Source organism: Triticum aestivum, chromosome 5D, assembly GCF_018294505.1.
Source record: "Triticum aestivum cultivar Chinese Spring chromosome 5D, IWGSC CS RefSeq v2.1, whole genome shotgun sequence".
Taxonomy (NCBI): Eukaryota; Viridiplantae; Streptophyta; class Magnoliopsida; order Poales; family Poaceae; genus Triticum; species Triticum aestivum.
The window spans coordinates 294,706,123-294,721,858 of NC_057808.1; the positions used below are offsets into that span (position 1 = coordinate 294,706,123).

Below are 15,736 nucleotides of genomic sequence, written 5' to 3' on the forward strand. Positions count from 1 at the left end.
ATACACGCAATCATCAGTCGAATCATAGAATTCGTCCTTCTGGCTCAGACGTCATTCGGGCATGAGCTGGTTTTCAGTCCATGAAACCTTGACCGATTGTGCCCCTAAGTCTATTCAACTTACTCATACTTAATCAGAGCATCTGATTCTCATACACCGATCTGGATATCATAATTCCTTTGTATTTAAGTGTCGAATTATTCAGATGTTTCGATAATCAGATGCCTTTGCATTCTTTCTTCTTCTGGTTGAGCGCCGATACTCACATCAGATCCTTTTTGGACCGCCAAATCCTTTGTTGGATTATTATCCGACAGTGTCCTTCATATTCAATAACCTTGTGAGTCTTGCCTCGAATACATAATGCCTTTGGTAAATTGTATCATCTATGTTTGCCAGCCATGCTTTGCTCTTGAACTTGTACCCGTTACTTCTATAAGTGTTTCGTATAGATTCCTAAAATGCCCCGATGGGTTGTATCTATGTTTTTACCATTCGTGTGAACCCAAAAGTTTTCATGGGTCATAATTAATTACATGTGAAGTTTTGCAAAAGAAATGACATCCATAGTATTGGGCAATTGGGGTTGCCCACAACGCCATTGTTTAACTCAAAGAGCCTCACCCGCAAGAACCGTGCGTGTCTGCGAGCACGCCAGCGAGGTGGCGGAGAAGGAGGTTGCGATGAAGGAGGTCATCGACCTGGAGGTGGATATTGCCGCGTTCGTACCCTCGCCGTCCTGATTACTTCATTAGCGTTCGCGCCCATGCCCTCGGCCATGCCCATGTTTGTGCCCTTTGACGACTCTGGCATGGGTTTTCAAGGGTGGACCATCCCGGAAGGCTTCACCCAGGACATGAGCATGGATGCAGACACCACCTTTGACTCACTGCAACTTAAATGGATGTGTACTTCGTTTGCAAGCTCGCGTAACGAACGCACAAAACAAAATTGGAGGATACGGCTCCCCAACTTAGTTTTTTTACCCCATAGGCATATTTAGGATGTTAGGTTCACTGTGATACATGTTTATGATGATTACATGACCGACGTGATCAACAATAGTCAAGAGCCTCCAAATTTTGAGGTGGGTGATCAAAATACTTTCATGTTTGAGATTGAAAAATCATCGGGAATGAAGAAGGTGACAAAGAGAGGAAGTGCATACAACACAAAAGAAGATATTTCATTCTGTCAAGCTCCGTGGAATAGTTTAAAAAAATGTACAGTACACTAACAAACTATTATGACTTTCAAAAATATGTTCATGATATTTTAAAAACAATTGTACAAATGCAAAAAAAAATTCACATAACTTTTTAAAAAGTTTTGTTGATTCAAGAAAATGTTTCAATGCGTATTTAAAAAATGTTTATCATGTATTTCAAAATATATTCAAAGCATGCATTTGAAAATTGTAAAACATGTATAAAAATATTAGTTGTATCCTGGAAATGTACAATGTGTAAGCGAAAAATAGACAACAAAATAAATATTTGAAAAATATTAATCATGTATTTTAAAAATGTTAAATGTGTATAAAAATATTTCCACTGTATAGAAAAAGTGTACAATATGTATGAAAAATATGCACATATGTTGAAAACCACCAAAGAAAACGGAAGAAAGAAAGACTACAGAAAACCCAGAGAAAACCTATGCGAATAGTGAAAACAATAAGAAAACCACAGAAAAACTTGCGCGACCCAGCTACAGTAACAGACCAACATAGTAGGGCGCTTGCCAAAGGCCAGTGGAGACTAGACGGCCCGGCGAATGTTTACCATTGTTCTCGAAGATGCGAGGAGCAACTAAGGGGTACCCTTCCCGTCAAAAAACACACAAACTAAGGGATACCCCTTCTCCCGCAAGGGTCACTTTGGTGGACTAAGAGCGTGCCAAGAGATGCGTCAAGCTGCTGCCACATGTTGTGTGTTGGGTGCTTCCTCAAGATTTTTTTTTTTAGGTGTTTTCGGTTTTAGATGTTTTACTTTTCGGTTTCCGCCTGGTTTTTCTTAGGTTTTGGAGAAAAAAAAGTTTGAAAACAATTTACCTGAAAAAATAAATTTTGCTTTTGCGAGAAGCACGATTGTGCCTCTCTCAAAGGGAAAAAACACACGTTTTTCTTCCACGAGAGGCATCGATTTGATCCTCGTGGAGACACAATTTTTTTTACATGAGAAGCAAAGTAGTGCCTCTCGAAAAGAAAAGAAATGTGTTTTTTGGCTTCCATTAGAGGCACATAGTTACTTCCACGAGAAGCACAATTGTGCCTCTAAAAAAACATGTTTTTTTACTTCACGAGAGAGACGAAAGTACAAATTTGCTTCCGCGAGAAGCATAACTGTACCTCTTGGAAAAGGAAAAAATGTGTATTTTTCCACGAGAGGCACATATTTATTTCTTGTGGAGGCACAGATTTGCTTCCACGAGAAGTATAATTGTGCCTCTCAAAAAAAGGAAAAAACGTGTTTTTTTCTTTCACGAGAGGCATTGTTTCTTATGGAGGTATAAATTTGCTTCCGCGAAAAGCACAACTTTTCGGAAAGAAAAAAAAACATGCTTCCGGCTCCGACTTTTTTTTTCCGGTTTTTTCATGAAAAAGAAGTTTGTCGTAACCTATTAATATGAGATCTAGTTTCGAGGATCTCGTCACGAGAAATCCAACAGTGAAAATGGTTTGGGATGTGAACACACGGTTCAAAATATATATTTTTTGAATAAATAAATCTAAGAAAAATAGAAAAACTCTTTGTGAGTGTATGAGAAGGTGGGAGTGATCGTTGCAAAGGGTATCCCTTAATTAGCAAAGATGCGCTCAGAGAGATTCTTAAACAAAAAGCCGGTCACGTGGCCCAACAGGCCCAAAGGTCCATCAATATCTCGTCATTCGGCCTAGAGCTGCGAGCGCTTCTGGGCAAAGCGCTTTGACGGACATGGGCGGCGCCGCCGTAGCCTTGTTCGCCGCCACTAGACGACGATGCTTCATCCCGCTTGTTACCTCCTCGCTCCCTCGTGCTGCGCGCGGTCTCCACGAGGCTGCAGCGGCAGCGGGGGAGGACAAGGCGAGGACTCGCCGGCGGAGGAGTAGTAGCAGCAGCTTTCTTGGACCAGACATCACCGACACCTGGGATCCACCCCCGCGCCCCGCGGCGAGTCCGCTTCCCCCGCCAGCCGCCGGAGGTGAGCGGAACTCATGTTTTTCTTGCTAATCTCTGCGTTATGGTGTTGTATTATTGGCGTACGCTTCTTGGATCAGTGATTTCGGGATTTCATGTTGTACAAAGCATTACATGTTATAACGATTAGAAATTTAGAATGTGAAGTTTGAGAATAATGGTTTTTCCTTTCTTTCTTAGATTTAGTAGTGGTATGTGGCGTGCTGCAGTATTACTACATGGTGAAATGGTGTCGGAAAATTTCAAGGTTTAGTACCTTTTATGGTTGGGACTAGCTTTCACTTCCATGTAAAGGACATGGATGAATCCTTGTTTAGCATATGTGCTTCACCTTATCTCATTGTTTAGCATCTTATGCTAATTATTGATTGTTGTGTGTTCATACTTTTCTTGGTCTTGTAGTTGATTACGAGTCCACGGCAACCATTATCGATGGCAAGTCCATTGCAGAGGACATAAGGTTACAGATTGCTGAGGAGGTTCTTCAAATGAAAAATGCAGCCGGACATGTTCCTGGCCTTGCTGTCGTATTGGTAGGCGATAGAAAGGACTCTCAGTCCTACGTGAGATTTAAAGTAAAGGGTTGTGAGGAAGTCGGAATAAAATCTTTGCTAGCAGAGTTGCCTAGGAACTGCACAGAAGATGAGGTGGTGGATTCGGTGTCAAGATTCAATGAAGACCCATCCGTTCATGGCGTCCTTGTTCAGCTACCACTACCACAAGTAATCATACTTTTCTGGTTGCCGCATAAAAGCATGATGTTTGGTTTAGTTCGTAGATTGATACCATGAAAGCCTTTTTCATCTACACAGATTACAAAATTATTTTGGTAACTGAATAATACAAAGTACTTCTGTTGTCATGGTAATAGATGGGCAACTTCGGTTGTATTTTATCTGAGTTTTCATTTCAATGTATATTTGGCTTTATGTCCAAGCTCTGTTCATCAAGCCTTTTATTTTATGTGATCATTTTGTGTAAATCAGCATATGGATGAAGAAAAGATTCTCAACGCCATTAGCCTAGACAAGGATGTTGATGGTTTCCACCCCTTAAACGTTGGTAATCTTGCCCTTAGAAGCCGGAAACCTTTGTTTGTTTCCTGTGCTGCAAAGGCTTGCCTTGAATTGTTGTTCCAATCTGGTATTGATCTCATGGGAAAGCATGTGACTATTATCGGGAGAAGCAAAGTTGTTGGATTACCCACTTCCTTACTTTTACAGGTAAAGTTCTAAAATGTACTCAGGAATGATTATCCTTCAGTTTTGAACTGCATTATGTTATGATGGCTGTATTTGAACTTCATTCTGTTTCCCCAGAGACATCACGCTACTGTAAGTGTTATCCATGCCTTCACAGAAAATCCAGAGGAGATTACTCGTGGATCTGACATTGTGATCTCAGCTGCTGGAGTAGCCAACCTTGTAAGAGGAAGTTGGTTAAAGCAAGGTGCAGTTGTGATTGATGTTGGGACAAATCCAGTGGAGGTAACAACAGATGTTTGTTGTGCTTTTGCTCAAGAAACTTGATCTATAATGTCTGCAGTATCACTTCTATTGCATGTTTGTCATATTTATTTAGTAGTGTCCATGTTAATGAAGTAAAGATTTCTTTAGTCAAGTAGTTCTGATTATAATTCCAAACTTGTTTGCTGATACTGGTTTTTCTTGTTAGTAGTTTTTCCTTGGTGCACAGCATGGTAAATTTAAATCCACGCACCCTAATTCACTGATAAATGTTTAAATGGTAGGTCAATTTGTACTATTAAATCGCCACCTTTTGTAGTACTTCTACAAATAATGAGCTTGAGTTTTGAAGAAGGTTTCAAAATTGGATACATAACCCTTTCGTTTTCCCTTATAATTACCGAGTTAAGTAACTACTGATGACCGCCTACTTTAATTCAGATGGGAGTATTCCCAGATCTGCTGGTCGCAGCGTAGCATAGCTTAGCATCGTTTTTTTCCCTCTTCCACATTGTAGATTAGTTCGGGTTTCTGTTTCCTTTAGTTTTGGTTTTGTTAGGCTAGGCTTCTTTTGCAGTCTGTTGGTTTTGGCTTTGTAAGCTTTTGCGCCTTCTCAGCTTTCTTGTCATATAAGAAATGACACATTTCGATCCATGTTCAGGACAAAAAATCAACATTAGTAATGACTCTTTCGGTAAGAGTCTGATTTTTTAATAGTACAGCATGCATCCCCCCCTCCCCCCTCCCAAATGGGTACGCGGGAAGCCATGGGCACCAATGTAATACATATTTTTCTTCCTACTTGGCTGTAACCTGTTCTTACTCTTTTTTTTCTAGGATCCAGCCAGTGATTTTGGCTATCGATTAACCGGAGATGTCTGCTTCGAAGAAGCAGTGAATGTGGCTTCTGCTATAACTCCAGTTCCAGGCGGAGTGGGACCAGTCACCATTGCAATGCTTCTTGCCAACACACTTGACTCGGCCAAACGAGTTTATGGCTTGAGTGACTGAACCCCCTGAACTAAGGGTGTTCAAAAACGGCCTGGGTCGACCCGTGAAACCCGTCCTATAAAACTTTTGAACTAGGGCTGCTACTTGGATCTTTTACATGAAAAACAAATTGAACCAGTGCCCCTCTGCCGGTTTTGGTAGGTTCATCCCAACCTGAGAATGAAACCCTCAACTGTAACCTTGTCACAGTTCCCCTTTGTAAATTAGTTTGCCTTCTCTTGTTCCTCTGCCCATTGCTCTCAAGATAAGCTAGATTAGAGCTGGGATGTAATATTTCGTTTTTTGCCAACAATATATTGTATGCTTGATAATGTCCGAACTTCCAATAATTTATCCATTGTCTGGGGATCATATGAATATGGTAACCCAGTTTCTAGCATACTAGCAAGAGCCAACTCACAGAAATCATCAAGTAAAAGCAGGCACAGCTATATGGTTTCATAATGTGATGTGTGCTTCATTATTATTAGAACATTCTTGGACATTAAACAGTCTCAACAGGCAGTTTCCTACTCAATATATTTATAAAATAAAACCTAGTGAAGTCATGAAACTGGTATTTCCTTTTGAGATAAAATCGACCAATATACGGAAATTCGAATTACCTCTGGGGGAATAATCGACCAATATATTTCCATATATTTATGAAGATACTGACCGCACCTAGTCCATCTAACTGCAGGGACTCGTTTTTATGCCAGGTAGTTAATTGACCAGTGATTGATAAGCAGGTGTTAAAAAGTGATTTTGCTGTTCTTTGGATCAGGGAGATTACTATGAGCAAATCTGATTTATCTCAAATTTGAGCAGCCCTTGCCTGTTTCTCTACCGTAAAAAGAGCAACAATACATTCAGAATATATTGTCTAGAGCTAGATACATCATACATGGAAAAATGTTAACTCTGTCTCATTCAACTATCAGCAGAACATACAAGATAGCCGACCAACCCAGAGAAGGGAAATAAGAACTGAAATACTTATTTACTCATAAAACATAAAATAGTTATAAGATGTACATCTCATGTGAGGGCATAAGTTGAAGTACATTGGGGAATGGCACATGTTTACATTGGCAGACACATAAAAAGGTCCTTTGACAACATACTCGCCGCACTGTACTGTTCTCAACCCATTAGCTTCAGATAAGTTCAATTTTCTGCTCTGCCACCCAAGATTCTTTTGGACCCAGTTGTACTGTTTCAATCTACACGATGCAATTAGTCATACCATCAGTCAAAACTGTGTAATCACCAAGTGTGCCTCTCTTTGATTCATTCAGGAACATGGAGTAGACAATAAATAGTATGTGCAGTTATCAACTTCTGTTCATACCTTTGCATTTTCAACACAAACAAAATCTTTGTAGCATGCCTCCATCTGCAAATGAGGATTCCACAACACTGCATCTGACCAGCTGCATTTCAAATAGTAACAGCAATTTGATCATGTGATCTTTGCAATGTTGAAAAGGGATGCATTGTTTTACAGATCAATTAAACCTACTTTGTGTTTGAGATTACAATTTTGTCACCCAATCCATTGTCGAGGGTAAGCTCACTCGGTGCGCCAAGGTAAACACAGTCCACAAATCCTGGAAAGGTCACCTCGTCCCTGCATCAAAAGGAAGCGGCTCAGAAGCATGTCTAGAAATTTACTTCATGCTCAGCAACTTACACTATGATATGTTGTCTCAATGAGTGCATATTTGATTATCAACAACTAAGTCAATTAAATAGATTAGGAAAAGAATTTAAGAGATGCAACAGTACCAAGTTGTGCACAACTGCACACCATAGGATGAAATGACACTAAATGCTTAGTGTTTCATGCTAGCATTCTTATTTTCCACAGATGAGGTTACTTTTTTGCAAAGTTCTTGGGGAAAATGTGGGACCCTGGGAGTTTCAATGTTGTAAACTTGTAATGCTAAGATACACTGTAACGAAGACTGGATTAGCAGACCAGTCAAACTGACCTTTCTTCTTTGCCCTCCAGAGGATTTTTAGGGTCAGGATCCTTATTGAGAGTCTTGCTACCTTTGAGACCTTTCACTGAAACACCAGCAATGGAAGCCTGTACAAAAGCATTCGATGTGTTTAATGTGAAAGCAAAAATCTATAGAGTTTAGCAAGCAAATGTTAGTTTGGCTCCGTTCAGAAAGCTGCAACTTACACTGAAATAAGTGTGGAGGGCTGAGGTGAATGAGAAAGGTTTATCGTCTGTATTTATTATTTTGAGGGTCGTTGACAGGCTTGTAGAGTGCAGCACAACCTACAGAACATTAAAAAAGCACAATTTCATATGCTGCAGAAGGGCAAGATTGGAATTCCAGTTCCAATTTCTGAATAGCATTCATAGGCTTATGATTTTCAAAAAAAGGCTTATGATTTCATAGATAGAGTGCATGGAGGCACATGCTACTACAACAGGGCTTAACCTTGTATAAAGCTTGGAAACTAAAATCCCACATTGAACGGCTGTATGAGTCGTCTTTTAGTTCCAAAGTTACAGTTGGATCTCCTTCTGTGACTTCTGAATCAGTAATAGACCAATTCACATTCCTTGCGAATCCATGCTGCAAGAAAGTGAAATTTGCCCTGATTACCACAAAAGAACAGGCTGCATAAAAATGTTCAATTCTTTCGCAGTTCAGTGATGGACAGATGTGCACGAACATTATGTAAATGATTGCTCACACCACAGCTATGTAACAATGGCTAGTGATGTCCCATTCTTTATATACAAGTTTCACAAACCTGCTGCATGGGGCCAGGGCCAAACTGGGGAAAACAATGTGGAATTCCACCGCTAGTTTCAGAAAAGGAAATTGTTAGGTGTGAGTTAAACTCATAAGATTTATCCAATTTGTCTCGAGGCCGACCTGATGGGTTTCTGGCCGTTGAACACAGCATCTGGTCTGACAAAGAGCAGATCCTTTCCATTGGGAACCTTCCAAGACGTGACGCATGCTCCAAACAGATAAATCTCAGCCTCACTTCAGGCATAAAAATAGTACACAATTAGCTGTTGGAAAAGGTGAAAAGGAAGCCCATCTACTAACCAGTACTCCCTCCGTTCCTAAATATAGGTCTCTAATGATTTCAATAAGTGACTACATACGGAGCAAAATGAGTGAATCTACACTCTTATATATGTCTATATACATCCGTATGTGATAGTCCATTTGAAATCTCTAAAAAGATTTATATTTAGGAACAGAGGGAGTATATTTCTGTGCGGTAGTAGAGAAACTCTAGTGATGAACATGAGTTGAATTTTATTTTTATTTTTATTTTTTTTGCGAATAACATGAGTTGAAATTAACAGAAGTCGTGATGGGCTTATCCATTACTCCCTCCGTTTTTAAATATAAGTCCTTTTAGAGATTTCAATAAGAACTACATACGGATGTATATAGAAGTATTTCAGAGTGTAGATTCACTCATTTTGCTCCGTATGTAGTTCATATTGGAATCTCTAAAAAGACTTATATTTAGGAAAGAAGGGAGTATGTGGTAGCTACTATTCAGCAAGCACTACAAAAATGTACTGAAAAAGGCAAGCACTGCAGAGATCCATTGAGCTATAATTCAAAGCTTTCAGTATCATGCTGGCACCATAACAAAATAATAGTGCCGTATTGCCTTGCTCTAAATAACGAGCCATCAACCCTTGTGGCACTGCCGCCATAACATCCACTTCGATATCAAACAGTTTGTTTTCCAACTCTTGATTTTAATCTTCACCGTGGCTATCAAATTATTTATGTCCGATCGAGTACTTATTATGTTACTCATGCTGCATTAGCTAAACTACAGAACAACACAAGTCATCGTACTAATACACCTGAAAAATCCCCCACCAAGTCAACCAAACTCAGAATTACCTCCCGTGCGGGGATTTGAGGCTGATCTTGGGCAGGCCGCCGTTGCCCTCGGAGACGGCCACGCCGGGAGCGTACACCTTCTGCCCCGCGCTCGCCATGGCAACCACCCCGAATCGCCTGCGCGCACCCGGCAAAACCACAAGAACCACCACGGGATCAGTCCTTGCAAGAACGGGGCGGGGAATCGAATGCAGACAAGTACGGGGAAGGAACTGCGCGTGGTGCTGGTACCTGTAGCGACGGGCTGAAGTGGAGGAGGAGGAGGAGGCGGCGGCGAAGGGGGCGGGGACGGTGAGCGTGCAGGAAGCCGCCATTTCTGCTTGGCCTCTCGGAGAGGCTGAGACTTCGGTGGTGCTCTGTCTGGTTTTAGAGTGTCCGGTGCCCTGGATCTTCTGTTGAGTGAAACGCTGTGTTGTAGCTTGTGTTCAAACTGGACTTTTTTTAAAGGAAATGATAAACCCTGAACATTCGGATTTTAAGCATGGCAACCCGAACGTTTTCCATGATAACTTTAGTTCACACGAGGTTGACAAACATGGAATTTTCTGACAAAAAAAAGAACTTGGACAAAGTTGTCATATTTTAACAACTATAAAGTTGCCATCACGCGTCAACTAAAGTTGCCATGAAAAAATGTTCATGATTTATCAGGGTCTTTTTTTAACAGATTCGAACTGAACTATGGAGCCCTTTTTTGGAAATGCAGACTACCATGCAATATTAGTACAAAAATCTTTGAAAATAACAAAAAGTACAAGTAAATCCATAGACCAACTAATGACGACTAAAACCATTGGAGCAAGCAGAAGGCCTGCCACCTTCATCGCCCCTCTCTCATCGGATTGGGTAGACATTATTGTAGTAATCAGTCGGAAAGTTGTCATGCTAACATCCCAAAGGGCCATAGCATCAACCGTCATTGGGATATGGGAAGCGTAGATCAAAAGGGCACACCAACGAAACGAGGGGCGACTGAATTCAGACGGGTCATGTGAGACGAACTTTGAATGGATCCAAGAAGACCCACCAAAGACACACTTGCACACACACCCTTCACCGACGCTAGGTGCACCACCGGAGCGAGAATAAGATGGGGAGGACATTATTTTAACTATGGGACGCTGCCCACCACTCGCTCCAACCGAGACACTAAAACTACCTACAATAAGGATGGGATCCCTCCCGCCAACGGGGGTCTAGGTCCGCCACACCTCCATGCCCCAAGAGCCACCAGAGGCGGGGCGAACCGGCGTCGGCACCGACCAAGGGGTGGAAACCCTAATTCTTTCCTCTCTTTGCTTGTTGGATGATTGTATTAAAATGTGGGTGTCGAATTTTGTGCTGCTACTTAGGTCGGGATGCACTATTTTCACGGCCACCTTGCAGAAACTAAAATTATGGTTTGGTAAAATGTTTGAACAAAACTTGTACATGCATGATAGTAGCATCAAATAAAATGTGGTTTTGTGGATTGCTACTCATTTATACTTTCTCACGCAAATTATATTTTGTCTAGAATAGGAGCACAAGAGAGACGCTACAGTTCAGTACGCAAAGGATCCTTGCTGAGGTGCTTTGGTGGCCTTCACGGCGGCACAAAATGCAAAGTGTCCCTTGCCAACAATTTTATTCCTGGATATGCCTTTTGAGCGACTGAAAGGCAAGAGGCTATCTCCATTTCTCTGCTGCTAAGTTTTCTGGCCTCAGCAAGAGGATATCCCAACGACAATTCTTTGGTAACATTTCATTATTGCCGGACATGTGTCTGCTGGAGGCTGTAGTGCAAAGTCATGGTGACATTCTGAGCTCAATGCCGTGACATGAAATTTATCGCAGCTTCTGATCTTTTACCAAGTCAGCAGTAATATCGTTTGGATTTACAGTATTTTTGCACAAAAACCGTAGTACACACCGAGTGCTTCCGACTCCGACATCACCTTGTGCTCTCTTCCGCGCCTTCCTCCTCCGCGCTCTTGTTACCGCCGGGGTCGCCCGCCGTCGCCGGCTTCGGCGCGTGATCCGCCACGCACTGGAACCGGCAGGCTATCGGCTTCGGCTTCCGCTCCTCGATCATCAGCGCGCGAAGGCACCGCCTCGTCTTCGGCGGCGCCGGGGACGCCTCGCCGATGCTCGCTGCTTGCGGCGGCGGTGTTCTTACCGGTTCCTCTGGCTTCTCCTCCCGCTCCTCCTTGCCATGTCCCAGCGCAACACGATCCTCGTGCGCGTTCTTGATGTCCACGCGCACCCCGGGGTCGCCGGAGTTGCACGTGCTCTCCTCCATCGCCGAGTTGTTCACCCCCTGCACGTTGCTGTTCACGTTCGCGGCCACCGACGGCGGCCTCGCCGACCCCTCCGGCTCATTGCTTCTTGGCAGTGGCGCGCCGCTGGAGCCGTTGCCGAGGACCATGCTCGCGCCGACGTTGTGACCGGCCAGCGTGAAGACGCGGTACCCCTGGTTGCCGATGTCCGCCGGCGTCGGCGCCGGCGTCTCGCGGCCGGCCAGGCTCTTGAGGCCGTCCTCGATCTCCCGCCGGTACGGCGCGCGGACGCCGTCGAAGAGGCGCGCCCTCGGGAAGCCGGAGATGGAGATCTTGGCGCCGTCGTTCCCACGGTCGCCACCCCCGCTCCTGCCCTGCTCTGGGCCCGTGGGCGGCGGCGGCGACCTCGAGAGCGTCAGCTCCAGGTCAGCCATGGCCGGCCTGGCTCCTCGTAGCCGCAGCGAGTCTAAAGCTTCAACAGCAATCGTGTCCGACTCGTCGGACGAGTCAGCCTGGAGGGGGATATCTTTCTCCACGGCGCGTGCCGGGGGCGCTCGTGGCGCGGGCTCCGCCGGAGTTGGTGGGGGTGGACCGGGTGGCTGAGGTCGAGGCGAGGCTGGCATTGGCAGCCGCGGTTGCTGGCGCCATGACCCCACATTGCTTCTGTAAGGAAGCCAGAACCGGAACGGCTGCGGCTGGGGCGGCGGCATCGACGGCGGCCGTGGTTGGTCGGACATGGCTGCCGCGCGGTTGATCAGTGGGCTATAGAATGCAAAAGCTGTGGTAGGGTGGTAGTTTCATAGGGCGACGTTGCCTTGAGCATGTGTAGGAAAGAAAGGAATTGGAGGCTTTCCTTGCCTTGAAGATTTGGAGAAAGGATGGATGAACTCACCCACAAGTTTTTGCCAGGTTCAGAGATTGGCATCTGCTTCATCTGGTCAGCTTCGGTTTTCATGAAACTTTGATTTGTAAATTTGTTAGTGTAAAAAATATTTTAAAGAAATGTAGTACGCATGCCAAGCACGCCAGGCATGAAGATCAAGCAACTTCAGCTGCCCAGAAAGTTCAGAACAAACTGCATATCAAGCTGAACCAAAGGAATGATAGCTTCTGGTAGAAGTAGAATTTCATTTGTAACAACATCAACACAATTATACACCGTTCAACATCTATCTCAGACATGTTCACCCATAATCATCATCAGTAATCCAAAATTCGAGGAATGCTACACCATCAACAACAAAACTGCAAACATATACACTAACTTGGTTATACATCGGTCATGCTTAATAGTTTATCCTGCCCTTATTGTCGTGTCAATCTAAGGGAACTTACATGTCGTCCAGCTTTTCTTCTCTGCCGCCATCTTTCCTTCACATCATTACACTCTTCTGTTAGAACGCCTCCATTAACATCACAATTTTCTTCAGTACGCAGGTTGGCATCCCCATTGCTTGCCAGGCCTCGCAGTCGAGCAGTTTCCGCTATTAGGTCATTTACCAGCATCTCGGTTGTCCTTGTGGTAATCCCTCTCACATACCATGCGATGGGCTGCGGGGGCAACAGAGCTGGCTCGATAAGCTGATCCAAGGTAATGGCAGATCCAACTCTTCCTCTGCCGGCAGTACAAGAATCATATTCTTCCAGCGTGTGTGGATCAAGAGGAAGGCATGCTTCCTTGTCAACAAACAGGGGCTCTATTTTCCAGCAACCCTCAAACTTCTTCATAAAACCACTTCGCCCTTGTTTGAACTTCACCTGCAAAATGTTTATAGCCCGAAACCATGTATCATGGTATCAGAAAACAGATTGCACATGTTGCTAAAAGGTTTATCGGAAAGTTTCAAGTTATTACAGTGTGATTTCTTCTGTCCTGGTCAACAAAAACATGGACTGACAAGATGCCAGACCACCAAAGGAATTTCCATATCGCTGCCTGTTCCACTTCAACTATCTGCCTCGATCCTTCATCAAGCAACACGTTCCTTGACACCACTTCCTGAAAATTAGAACAATATACCGTGCATGGGTAAGATAACACAATTATTTCTCTAGAAGTAATTCCTTGGGTTGTTTAACTTTTGGGAAATCATGAACAATCACATACATGCTGCATGTCCTCTCATGTTTTCTCTCAATGATTGCAATATAGCAACTCCGAACACATTCTGTACAGGAACACACAACTTTGCGGGGAAAAAATCGCATTCCAGATTGTGTCATTCGACATATCGATAGACTACACACTTCAGGATAAATTTATAGCACTTTCAGGCCAACCAGTTAATTATCTCTTAAGTTAGTTAATGGGCATCAGATAAATGTATGAAGATAATCCAAATTTTCCAGGGAATTGCATCACAAATTTTCTGGGGAAATGCATCACAGAACTATTTTGCTCGACACAATGACATATACAACAATGACTAAGTGCCTTGTCCGTATAACTAGTAGAACAACAGAAGCTTTTTGAGAGACCAACACTTAAGAGCAACTTTATAACAGAGCATCAAACAGTTCCCTTAACAATCACAAGTCCATTCCACCTCGGTCATTAAGGTCATTCTAAGTAATTAACTGTACGCACCTTGATATTTTTGAACACTCTTTTGTTCTCCGGGTCAATTATAATGTTGTAAACTGCATCCGGTGGTAATCCTGCCTGAAATCTTAGATTGAGGTTGCAAAGAGAGCCTTGTGGCACAGTCACCTGTAAACATTGATTAGATAATGTAATGTTAGGACATCAAACTAATTCCTAACAAGGATATAAAAATAATTCAATAATCTGAAATAATTATGACCTACTAGAACATCAAACTCAGAGATGTTCCAATAAGAAGAAAGATTTCCATCTTGTGTCCAATTTAATTTTCGAAAATATAAGGCCATCTTTTAACCTACAATACAAGCATCCCCAATCGCAATCCTTGTATCGCAACTCGTTATCAAATAAGTACCTTGATTTCTGGAGGCTGATCAGTCCAACTAGGATTGTCCCTCCAAGCCTGGAGCTGCCGGTCCAAGCTAACCTCTGAAGCAGCAGCAGCGGTACATGCTACCCCCACCTTCTCTGATGGCATTTGTGCCTTGATACCGCCGCCGCTAACACCATCCGTCTTCAAGAAACGCCCAAAATGTAGCTATCACAAGATCCAAACAGGTCAGTTTACATGTGCGCAACCAATTTCGATCCCCTCCATTGATAACAAAGGAACTCTTCACCTGATCAAGAAGCAACCAACCTTCAGAGAGTTCTGAATCTTATCCGGGATCTGCATGAGGCTATCGATAGGCTTCTGCAGCCAGCCATCCGTCCGGAGGCTCACCCCCGGTTCTTGATTACTGCTTCCCATTAGAGAAAACAACAGAGCGGGCACCTAATGCGCTGGAACAAGATCTAGCCTCGAGGAAAATGGGAGAATGGGGATTCGGTTGAGGTGGCGACTGGCGCCGGAATGGGCGAACTGGAGGACGAGCAGGCGCTCCGGTAATCTTCGATTCCCCTTTTGCGATGAGTGATTTGAGATTGGGATGGGAGGAAGCCAAGTGGAGCACGAGAGAGACCACGACTTCCGGAGCCCAGTCCTTTTCTTTGCCTGGTTCATCCAATCGCAATCCCAAGAGTGTTAAGCATCTTCAGCCACGGCCTCAACAAGGCCCCAGGCGTTTTTTAGCCGTCGGCGTTAAAATATCGGCTCAGTCGCGTTCTTAGAGGCCCTTTTTTCGCCAACTCGGACCGAAATTGATGCCGGCGGACCCAGGCCGAACCCGGTGCGCTGAAGGGCGCCGGCCGAATCGTTTTTGGCGCGAAACTCGGCGGACCCTCCTTGGCAGCGACTCGGCTGTGTTCTCGTCGCTTCGTCGTCCTCATCACCTCGGTTCCTGCGGGGGAATCAATGCCAAAGCTGCCGCGCCGGTCAGCCTCCATTGAT

General features: G+C 43.8%; 3 protein-coding genes across 3 annotated transcripts; 1 reads left to right on the plus strand and 2 right to left on the minus strand.

The window, feature by feature from the left end:
- Window positions 1–2,876: 2,876 nt before the first annotated feature.
- Window positions 2,877–6,035, plus strand: LOC123121282 (bifunctional protein FolD 1, mitochondrial). The gene is made up of 5 exons (XM_044541186.1): window positions 2,877–3,183; window positions 3,582–3,901; window positions 4,166–4,402; window positions 4,499–4,666; window positions 5,483–6,035. The coding sequence occupies exons 1-5, from the start codon at window positions 2,937–2,939 to the stop codon at window positions 5,654–5,656; spliced, it is 1,146 nt and encodes a 381-aa protein (XP_044397121.1). The 5' UTR covers window positions 2,877–2,936; the 3' UTR covers window positions 5,657–6,035.
- A 584-nt stretch (window positions 6,036–6,619) lies between these two features.
- LOC123121283 (putative glucose-6-phosphate 1-epimerase) lies at window positions 6,620–9,937 on the minus strand. The gene is made up of 10 exons (XM_044541187.1): window positions 9,775–9,937; window positions 9,544–9,660; window positions 8,539–8,652; window positions 8,414–8,465; window positions 8,095–8,232; window positions 7,830–7,928; window positions 7,633–7,730; window positions 7,161–7,268; window positions 6,990–7,071; window positions 6,620–6,861 (listed from the first exon to the last, which is right to left on the minus strand). Exons 1-10 carry the CDS (start codon window positions 9,855–9,857, stop codon window positions 6,796–6,798), a joined length of 957 nt encoding a protein of 318 aa, XP_044397122.1. The 5' UTR covers window positions 9,858–9,937; the 3' UTR covers window positions 6,620–6,795.
- A 2,965-nt stretch (window positions 9,938–12,902) lies between these two features.
- Window positions 12,903–15,427, minus strand: LOC123121284 (uncharacterized). Its single transcript, XM_044541188.1, has 5 exons — window positions 15,047–15,427; window positions 14,762–14,944; window positions 14,389–14,511; window positions 13,657–13,800; window positions 12,903–13,559 (listed from the first exon to the last, which is right to left on the minus strand). The coding sequence occupies exons 1-5, from the start codon at window positions 15,155–15,157 to the stop codon at window positions 13,107–13,109; spliced, it is 1,014 nt and encodes a 337-aa protein (XP_044397123.1). The 5' UTR covers window positions 15,158–15,427; the 3' UTR covers window positions 12,903–13,106.
- Between the last annotated feature and the right edge of the window lie 309 nt (window positions 15,428–15,736).